General features: G+C 40.7%; 1 protein-coding gene across 18 annotated transcripts in view; it reads right to left on the bottom strand.

Moving 5' to 3' along the window:
- Positions 1-10,680, bottom strand: part of adgrb2 (adhesion G protein-coupled receptor B2) — a 1,085,043-nt gene that overhangs the window by 123,314 nt on the left and 951,049 nt on the right. For all 18 annotated transcript variants that reach the window (XM_061882474.1, XM_061882487.1, XM_061882489.1 and 15 more), the window contains one exon: positions 2,502-2,587. In XM_061882474.1, coding sequence (XP_061738458.1) covers positions 2,502-2,587 — 86 coding nt within the window. The remainder of the gene's footprint in view (positions 1-2,501; positions 2,588-10,680) is intronic.

Raw genomic sequence — 10,680 nt, 5'->3', positions numbered from 1 at the left:
GTTTACAATAAGATTTGACAATATTTCGGTCAATTCTTATACAAAACTTTTAAAGTGATTTTGGTAGTAGGCTAATATAACTCATAAACACTGACATCATGTGTTGCTTTCATTATAACACTAACATAAGGCTTTTAAAGTTATTTTAATAGTCTGCTAATATAGCCACATCATGTGTTGCCTTCATTATAACACTTAAATACGACTTTTGAAGTAATTTTAATAGTAGGCTAATATAGAGACTTACATCATGTGTGGTCTTCAATATAACACTTATATAAGACTTTTAAAGTCATTTTGATAGTAGGTTAATATCGACACATCATGTGTGGTACCTTCATTATAACACTTATATAACACTTTTAATGTCATTTTAATAGTAGGCTAATATAGAGACTTACATCATGTGTGGTCTTCATTATAACACTTATATAAGACTTTTTAAGTCATTTTGATAGTAAGTTAATATAGACACATCATGTGTTGCCTTCATTATAACACTTATATAAGACTTTTAAAGTCATTTTGATCGTAGGCTAATATAACTAATATAGACACTTACATCATGTGTTGCCTTCATTATAACACTTGTATAAGACTTTTAAAGTCATTTTGATAGTAGGCTAAAAGACACTTACATCATGTGTTGCCTTCATTATAACACTTATATACGACTTTTAAAGTAATTTTGATAGTAGGCTAATTTAGCTAATATAGACACTTACATCATGTGTGGTCTTCATTATAACACTTATCCATCCATCCATCCATCCATTTTCTACCGCTTATTCCCTTTCGGGGTTGCTTATATAAGGCTTTTTAATTTTTTGCGGCTCCAGACATATATGTTTTTTGTATTTTTGGTCCAATATGGCTCTAAGTTTGAGAACCTCTGATCTCAATTTAAGTAATGACAGGGAAAAAGTCCAATGAGTGGCATCATTTTGATTGTTACAACGCCAAATACGGTAAATGTTCTTCTTTTCCTGTTTACTATATGACACATTCACCAGAACTACGCATTTCATATTACTTTCGTTATATAAAAAAATATTTGCAGTAAAATTAAATGATTTTTTTAATACGGAGAATGGCGGATGACTTTCATGAAACACCAACACAGTATTGATGAGGCGTTAATACAGGTAATGATTGTGCCATACCCTCACTAAAGCGTCATTCACTAGGGCTGTGAATCTTTGGGCACAACACCATTAGATTAAATTCTTGGGGGTAATGACTAGTTTCAGAATCGATTCGAAACGATTCTGGATTCACAATCGACACTTTTTAATAACATCGGGTGCCAGTTCTATTATGAACTACATAAAATAGATAAACAGCTGTGATAGATTTTTACATTACTTAAAAGAAAACTGGTTTCGTTTAATACAACTCTACTCAAAAATGTAATAAAGAGAAGTATGCCACACTTCTCTTTTCTAAGGTAAATGTGTGAGTATCTTCTACATCAACAATATGATTTTCCTGCGTGGCTTGATAGGACAGATTTTTTTTTTACAAAAAAGTCGTTTGTTTATAAAACATTTTTGACTTTCTTTAGAAAAATGTATACCCGTATATTTTATCTAAAAATTAGATTTTTTTTTTCTAAATGGATTTGTTTTTATTGATTAAAAGTCGCTCTAAATAAGAATTGTGATTAATTCTGAAATTTAGTTTTTTGACACCCTTATGATTTACCTACTCATCACTATTAAAAACTGCTCGTGTGCGCAAATTGTCCGTCCCAATTTTGAAATAAAAAACACAGCGATAAGTGAGAAGAGGAAAAAACAATGGAGTGAATGGAATCAAAAGCATGGATTTGATTTAGCGCATGGGGTTAATTAAAGAAGCATGCTGACTGCTTGGTGGAAAGTAACATGGTTGCGTTATTATCGGTTGAAGTGAGTAAATAAAGATTTCTACACATAGAAGTGATCATCAACTTAAAGTCCCCTCTTTGGGGATTGTAATAGAGATCCATCTATATTCATGAACTTAATTCTAAACATTTCTTCACAATAAAGAAATCTTTAGCATCAATATTTATGGAACATGTCCACAAAAAAATCTAGTTGTCAACACTGAATATTGCATTGTTGCGTTTCTTTTCACAGTTTATGAACTTAAATTCATATTTTGTTGAAGAATTGTTAAATAAATATATTTATAAAGGATTTTTGAATAGTTGTTATTTTTAGAATATTAAAAAAAAAAATCTCACGTACCCCCTGGCATACCTTCAAGTACCCCCAGGGGTATGCATACCCCCATCTGAGAACCACTGCTCTAGAGTATTCAATTAGCACCCGGTCTGCTGCTCGTTTTCATGTGTGTGAACACCACGGACGACCCCCACCCCCTAACTCCAAGACACGACAGTAATTAACATGTTTTGTGTCTTGCAGGAGGAAATTCCTGCCTCAGAAGAAGAGCATGTGGAGGGATGAGTGTGCCATTGTTCCAATAAGCACCGCGCTGTTTGGACCACTTACCCCGCTCGCTGCTTCTTTGACTTGTCTGAGATGCCGTCCCGAGACATGAGCTTGTTGAACACCACGATTCCAATGAGCATGTTCACCTGGGGGAGACAAGAGGGGGTAACATTTGAGCAACATGGCGCTGACGACTTTCTAAATGGTTTTGTATGTTCCAAGAGTTCAGCAGAAGTTGTCCGTTTAATTGCAGACCTGACTTTGGAAGTGAAGTGAATTATATTTATATAGCACTTTTCTCGAGTGACTCAAAGCGCTTTACATAGTGAAACCCAATATCTAAGTTACATTTAAACCAGTGTGGGTGGCACTGGAAGCAGGTGGGTAAAGTGTCTTGCCCAAGGACACAACGGCAGTGACTAGGATGGCAGAAGCGGGAATCAAACCTGCAACCCTGCAGTTGCTGGCACAGCCACTCTACCAACCGAGCTATACCGCCCCTATACCGAGCTATACCTTTGGACAAGGAATGACACAATGTAAGTAGGGCTGGGAATCTTTGGGCACCACACGATTCGAGTAGATTATTGGGGGTAGCGATTCGATTCAGAATCGATTCAAAACAATTTTACATGTTTATTCACAGAGAAATATTTTGAGTACCTATAGTCCGCATTCGGGGCAGGATTACTGGTGATCGGTATAGGTGATCGGTATTACTGGTGGGGCGGTATAGCTCGGTTGGTAGAGTGGCCATGCCAGCAACTTGAGGGTTGCAGGTTCGATCCCATCTTCCGCCATCTTAGTCACTGCCGTTGTGTCCTTGGGCAAGATGCTTTACCCACCTGCTCCCAGTGCCACCCACATTGGTTTAAATGTAAACATTAGATATTGGGTTTCACTATGTAAAGCGCTTTGAGTCACTAGAGAAAAAGCGCGATATAAATATAATTCACCTCACTTCACTTCACTTCATTTGCAGCAGATAGTGAAACTAAAGTGTGTCACGAAAGCAGCTGCTGCATCTCGATGTTATTTTTCAATTAAAATGCTACCGTATTTTCCAGACTATAAGGCGCATGTCACGACGAATGTGCAGTCCTGCCGGCGCCTCCGCATCGCGGCCACGTGCCGGCAAGGCTGTAGGCGATCAGCAATCAGCACACCTTACACTGATGTAGGCGAGTAGTATAAAAACCAGCGGACCTGATGATCCTGCGTCGGAACGTAATCATCTGTTCCCGTAGTAAGCATCCCGTCTCTGGCTTCCCTCCCCCGTACTTGATCCCTCTCTGTGTCTTCCCAGTCCCCGTCCTTTGTGTTTCCCCCAGTGCTTTCCCTGTCTCCCGTGATCGAGCTGTGTGCCTCGACTTCCCTTTGGATTTCGGACTGCCTCCCTCGATCCTTGACCTGCCCTGCGTGGACCTCCTACGCCCAGCTATAGCCCACCCGACTTCCTGTCTGTGTTGAGCGAGAGACGGAAGTCTGTCTCTCGCTCAACACTCCCGGTAACACTCATTAATTTCTACACATAGTCTCACACCATACACCCCCTTGGATTTTTGTCACACTCCATACCCGTGTTTAGATTATATTATTGTTGCTTGTATATTATATATATTGTGCATATATATATATATATATATATATATATATATATATATATATATATATATATAAACAGACAGCTTAATAACTACGTCCTCTTGTGGTCTGTGCCATCTACTCTCCCTGCAAACACACTCCATAATTCCTACACATAGTCTCACACCATACACCCCCTTGGATTTTTGTCACACTCCATACCCGTGTTTAGATTATATTATTGTTGTTTATTATATATATTGTGCATATATACTGTATATATATAAAAACAGATACCTTAATAACAACGCCCTCTTGTGGTCTGTACCGTCTACTCTCCCCGCAAACATAACAGCGCACTTAAAATCCTTTCATTTTCTCAAAACTTGACAGTGTGCCTTATAACCCCGGTGCGCCTAATGTATGGAATAATTCAGATTTTGCTTACCGACCTTGCAGAAATGTCATTTGGTACATGGTGTAATGATAAGTATGTCCAGTAGATGGCAGTCAAACATAATAGATACGTGTAGACTGCACCATGATGGCAATATGACTCAAGTAATCACCAACATTTAACATGTTCCATTGAAAATATAGAACATTACACATGGCGCTCAAAAATCTATCAAATTGTTTTAGTACGATTTTGGTAAGCTATGAAGCTGCACCGCCTGATTGATTGTACTGCGCTTCAACATAGGAGTACTATTATGGTGTGTGTATAAGGTAAGACATATTATCTGGTGTTTTGTTTCGCAATATTATGCAAAAGCAACTTTTCTTACCTTCTGGTACGCACTGATCTGTATTTGGGATCGGCATAAGTCCTGAAAAGTTGTGCGCTTCCGGCTTTGTATTCTGTGTCGACGCTGTATTCGATAAGCTTTTTCTTTTTCTCTATCTTCTTGTTATGGGCCATTTCTTATATAAAGTAGTGTAACATTCTTACTTATATCCATCAGTAAAATCACCATGAAAGCGCTAAAACATACCGGTGTCTTAATTTTCATTATCCACCCAAAGAACTTTCGTTATTAGAGAGTTCTGGTCGGATGGTTTTTCACGGGACACATTTCGGGTGTTGTTTCCGGATGAGGAGATGCTGCACCATTATTGATTGAAGTAAAGTCTTAATGTCAATAAAACACTTAGCTCCATCTTTTGACACTTATTCCACTCCCGTCCTTGCACGCTACACCGCTACAACAAAGATGACGGGGAGAAGGCGCTGCCGAAGGGGAGCCACGTGAATAAGATCGCCCCCAAAACGGCGCATCCTGAAGCGACTGTCAGAAAGCGGCTTGAAGATGATCTATAAAACATCATCTATGCAACATTTTGACCAAAGAACCACTAGTAGATGTTATGTAGACCACAAGGAAGTATTTTACATTTAGAAAAAATAAATATAAATAGGACTCCTTTAATGCGCCCTGTAATCTGGTACGCCTTATGTATGAAAAAAGCTTGAAAATAGACCATTCATCGGCAGTGTGCCTTAAAATTCGAAGCGCTCTATTATCCGGGAAATATGGTAAATATACAAGCAGAGTTATCTGTTCATGGTGCAAAAGTCTTATGACATTAGCCATTTCACTTGTGGGACATATTTCCCCAGACAATGTGGGAGAAGCGCCAATAAATAGCCCTTTCATTGAAGGCTCCACTGTATTTATTCACGATAGTGGTATACAGTAGCTGTTTAGGTGGGTGGCTGATAGAATAATCACATGGCATTTGCATTAGTTGTTCATTTAGCGTATGCTTCTAGGGTTAAGTGACCTTTCACCCATGCACGGTTAACATCATGATGTTCAATACGTTAGAAACTCCCACGCAGTGCTCTGAGAACAACCTTTCCACTGTGGAAACATTAGCACATCAGATGTTATGTACTGGTAGAGCACAATTTGATTGGTTGTACAAACCCCGTTTCCATATGAGTTGGGAAATTGTGGTAGATGTAAAAAATAAACGGAATACAATGATTTGCAAATCATTTTCAACCCATATTCAGTTGAATATGCTACAAAGACAACATATTTGATGTTCAAACTGATCCATCCATCCATCCATTTTCTACCGCTTATTCCCTTTTGGGGTCGCGGGGGGCGCTGGCGCCTATCTCAGCTACAATCGGGTGGAAGGCGGGGTACACCCTGGACAAGTCGCCACCTCATCGCAGGGCCAACACAGATAGACAGACAACATTCACACTCACATTCACACACTAGGGCCAATTTAGTGTTGCCAATCAACCTATCCCCAGGTGCATGTCTTTGGAAGTGGGAGGAAGCCGGAGTACCCGGAGGGGACCCACGCATTCACGGGGAGAACATGCAAACTCCACACAGAAAGATCCCGAGCCTGGATTTGAACCCAGGACTGCTGGACCTTTGTATTGTGAGGCAGACGCACTAACCCCTCTGCCACCGTGAAGCCCTGTTCAAACTGATAAACCTTTTAATTTTTTTTTGCAAATAATCATTAACTTTAGAATTTGATGCCAGAAACACGTGACAAAGAATTTGGGAAAGGTGGCATTAAATACTGATAAAGTTGAGGAATGCTCATCAAACACTTATTTGGAACATCCCACAGGTGTGCAGGCTAATTGTGAACAGGTGGGTGCCATGATTAGGTATAAAAACAGCTTTCAAAAAATTCTCAGTCTTTCACAAGAAAGAATGGGCCTTTGTCCACAACTGCGTGAGCAAATTGTCAAACAGTTTAAGAACAACATTTCTCAAAGTGCTTTTGCAAGAAATTTAGGGATTTCAATATCTATGGTCATTCAATTGAATGACCGTGACCTTAGATCCCTCAGACGGCACTGTATCAAAAACCGACATCAATCTGTAAAGCATATCACCACATGGGCTCAGGAGTACGTCAAAGAAAACCACTATCACTAAATACAGTTTGTCGCTACATCTGTAAGTGCAAGTTAAAGCTCTACTATGCAAAGCGAAAGCCGTTTGTCAACAACATCTAAGATGGACTGATGCAAAGTGGAAAAGTGTTCTGTGGTCTGACGAGTCCACATTTCAAATTGTTTTTGGCAATATTCGACATCGTGTCATCCGGACCAAAGGGGACGCGAACCACCCAGACTGCTATCGATGGAAAGTTCAAAAGCCAGCATCTGTGATGGTATGGGGGTGCATTAGTGCCCTAGTCATGGGAAACTTACACACCTGTGAAGGCACCATTAATACTGAAAGGTACATACAGGTTGTGGAACAACACATGCTGCCATCTAAGCGCCGTCTTGTTCATGGACGCCCCTGCTTATTTCAGCAAGACAATGCCAAGCCACATTCAGCACGTGTTAGAACAGCGTGGCTTCATAAAAAAAAGAGTGCGGGTACTTTTCTGGCCCGCCTGCAGTCCAGACCTGTCTCCCGTGGAAAATGTGTTCCGCATTATGAAGCGTAAAATACGACAGCGGAGACCCTGCACTGTTGAACGACTGAAGCTTTACATGAAAAAAGAATGGGAAAGAATTCCACTTTCAAAAGCTTCAACAATTAGTTTTCTCAGTTCCCAAACGTTTATTGAGTGTTGTTAAAAGAAAAGGTGATGTAACACAGTGGTGAACATGCTCTTTCCCAACTACATTGGCACATGTTGCAGCAAGGAAATTCTAAGTTATTATTTGCAAAAAAAAAAATTAAGTTTATGAGTTTCAACATCAAATATCTTGTCTTTGTAGTGCATTCAATTGAATATGGGTTGAAAAGGATTTGCAAATAATTGTATTCCGTTTATATTTACATCCAACACAATTTCCCAACTCACATGGAAACGGGGTTTGTAGATAGGAAAGCATCGTGCAGGTGTACCTAATGTTGTGTATGCTGCAAAATAATATTTGCCCAAAAAAACAACAACTGCAGATTTGTTCACTCTTCAGAGCAGCTGTTGAGTGTCCTAATTCCTCTCCATGCATTTCCCCTCGGGAACACCTGCGGTACATCGGGCAGATTTTCCTAGCTTGCTAAACACCGATAACACATCCCCCCTCACCGCTGCTCGCTGACAGCACGCCAGATTGGGCGAGGACTTTTGTCGGGTTAGTCATGTCTGGGCCCAGCTCTGCGTGCCAGCATCATCATGATCGGCGTATTTGTCAGAGGTCGGGTTCATTAATTACAGACAAGTCCTGTGGGAGGAGCCGGTCTCTCCCTGACCGACATCTGTCTCTCAACATGTTGGAAGGACCTCCACATTGTCTGTGAATATAAATCATACACTAATATATGCAAAGAAGAAAAGGTTATATTTAAAAACATAACACAGTAGAACCAAGATTTTTGAATCCCTCATAGCTCAGTTGGTAGAGTGGCCGTGTCAGCAACTTGAGGGTCGCAGGTTCAATTCCCGCTTGTGCCATCCTAGTTACTGCCGTTGTGTCCTTGGGCAAGACACTTTACCCACCTGCTCCCAGTGCCACCCACACTGGTTTAAATGTAACTTAGATATTGGGTGTCACTATGTAAAGCGCTTTGAGTCACTTGAGAAAAGCGCTATATAAATATAATTCACTTCACTTCACTTCTAGAAACTTTTCGCTTAAAATAAAAATGGATGTACAAACGTTTCAACCACTCATTCTACGCCCGACAAGATTAACCGACAAAGTAAAGTGGATCTGATTTTTTGTTCCGAAACATTGTTGCTACGTGGTTGTTAAAGGTTTAGGCCCCGTTTAAACTAAGCCGTATAAGGTGATCCAGGGTAAATCACACCTAACCTTATACTTGTCCACACACACACACACAATGGTAGTTTAAGACCCATTAATAATAATAATAATAATGGATCAGATTTTAGATCGCGCTTTTCTATTATTAGATACTCAAAGTGCTCACAGAGAAGTAGGAACCCATCATTCGTTCACACCTGGTGGTGGTAAGCTACATTTGCTGCCACAGCTGCCCTGGAGTAGACTGACGGAAGAGAGGCTGCCAGTTTATGCCTACGGCCCCTCCGACCACCACCACCATTCAAAAGTGTGAGCGCCACTGGGGGCAAGGGTGAAGTGTCCTGCCCAAGGACACAACAGCAGCGATTTGGATGTCAAAAGGCGGGGAGCGAACCTGCAACCCTCAGGTTTCTGGCACGGCCGCTCCACCCACTACGCCATACCTTGCCCCCCTTCGTCCGCCGACGCAACGCGACATAGTACGCATGCGCGGAAAATGCACACGTCGTAGTCACCTCCAGTGTTGCTTTGTGTGAAAGTTCTTAAATTAAATGTAACTTATCTGAACAATATCCAGTTTTGTGGTATTTCAATTAACTGCAATCCAGTGTGCTGTGTGAATCACACCCGAGCCATCATAAATTAATCAAATCTTTAATGGACACGTGAAAGTACGCAATGAGACAAAGAACATTTTACAACAATTCTGCCGTCCAAAGGCAAAACCCAGTAACTCAATGTTGGTCAAAACTGAGCTGATAATAATTTTGGAGTTCCTAGGTGATATGCTTTACATTAGTGTATGCGATATTGTAATTTGTTCCGTAAGTAAGCTGTTACGCGCATGGCAGGACCTAGCAACTACCACATAACTGCATAGATACAACAGAAAAACCTAGTATCTCAAGGGAACAATCGGAGCTTCTTTGTCAGTCGCCTTATTGTCTTTAATAAGACATTTGCACGAATGGGAGCGGACGGTCAACCTGATTATGTGATATTATGGCACGAGGGGATATTTGGAAGATTGGCCCAGGACGTTGCAAGCACCTTCATTAAATGTATTGTTCTTGATTCTTCCCCTTGCATACTCTTTTGGGCAGATAACTGTGGAGGTCAAAATAAAAACTGGACACTGTACACGGCTCTTGCCCAATGTGCAAACGCAGAATGGGGCCTAACCGAGATTGTGATAAAATATCTGGAGAAAGGGCACACGTTCATGAGAGCAGATTCAATCCACGGCTCAATCGGCAAGAAAATGAAAGCTCAAGAAAACATCTATACATTTGATGACTTTGTAGATCTTTGTAAGACAGCATCAAGATGGATTGGTTTTCCTTTGTTTTCTCAAAATCAGCTAGAAGTGAGTTACTAGGTTTTGCCTTCGGAAGGGAGAATTAAAGGCCTACTGAAACCCACTACTACCGACCACGCAGTCTGATAGTTTATATATCAATGATATTTTATTAAACGTTGCGGTATGATGACGCGTGCGCGTGACGTCACACATTGTAGAGGACATCTTGTTCCAGGCGCCGTTCCCAGCTATAAGTCGTCTGTTTCCAACGCATTATTCCACAGTATTATGGACATCTGTGTTGCAAAATCTTTTGCAATTTGTTCAATGAATAATGGAGACGACAAAGAAGAAAGCTGTAGGTGGGAAGCGGTGTATTAGCAACACAAACACAGCTGGTGTTTCATTGTTTACATTCCCGAAAGATGACGGTGAACCTTTACTATGGAACAGAGCGGTCAAGCGAACACGGTTGGATTAGACCACACACACAAAGTACAGTGTATTATGCAGCGATCATTTCGAAAGATCGTGTTTCGAAGAGAGTCCCTTGCGAAGGGCAGAGATGGGCATCAGAAAGGTGCGGCGCCGACCTTCAGGTTGTACAGGTACGACCGTATAATCTCACTAAAACACTAGTAACA

The sequence above is a fragment of the Nerophis ophidion genome, linkage group LG21, assembly GCF_033978795.1.
Source record: "Nerophis ophidion isolate RoL-2023_Sa linkage group LG21, RoL_Noph_v1.0, whole genome shotgun sequence".
NCBI lineage: Eukaryota > Metazoa > Chordata > Actinopteri > Syngnathiformes > Syngnathidae > Nerophis > Nerophis ophidion.
The sequence above is the reverse complement of the archived record's forward strand: the minus strand, read 5'-3'. Positions and strand labels throughout refer to the sequence as shown.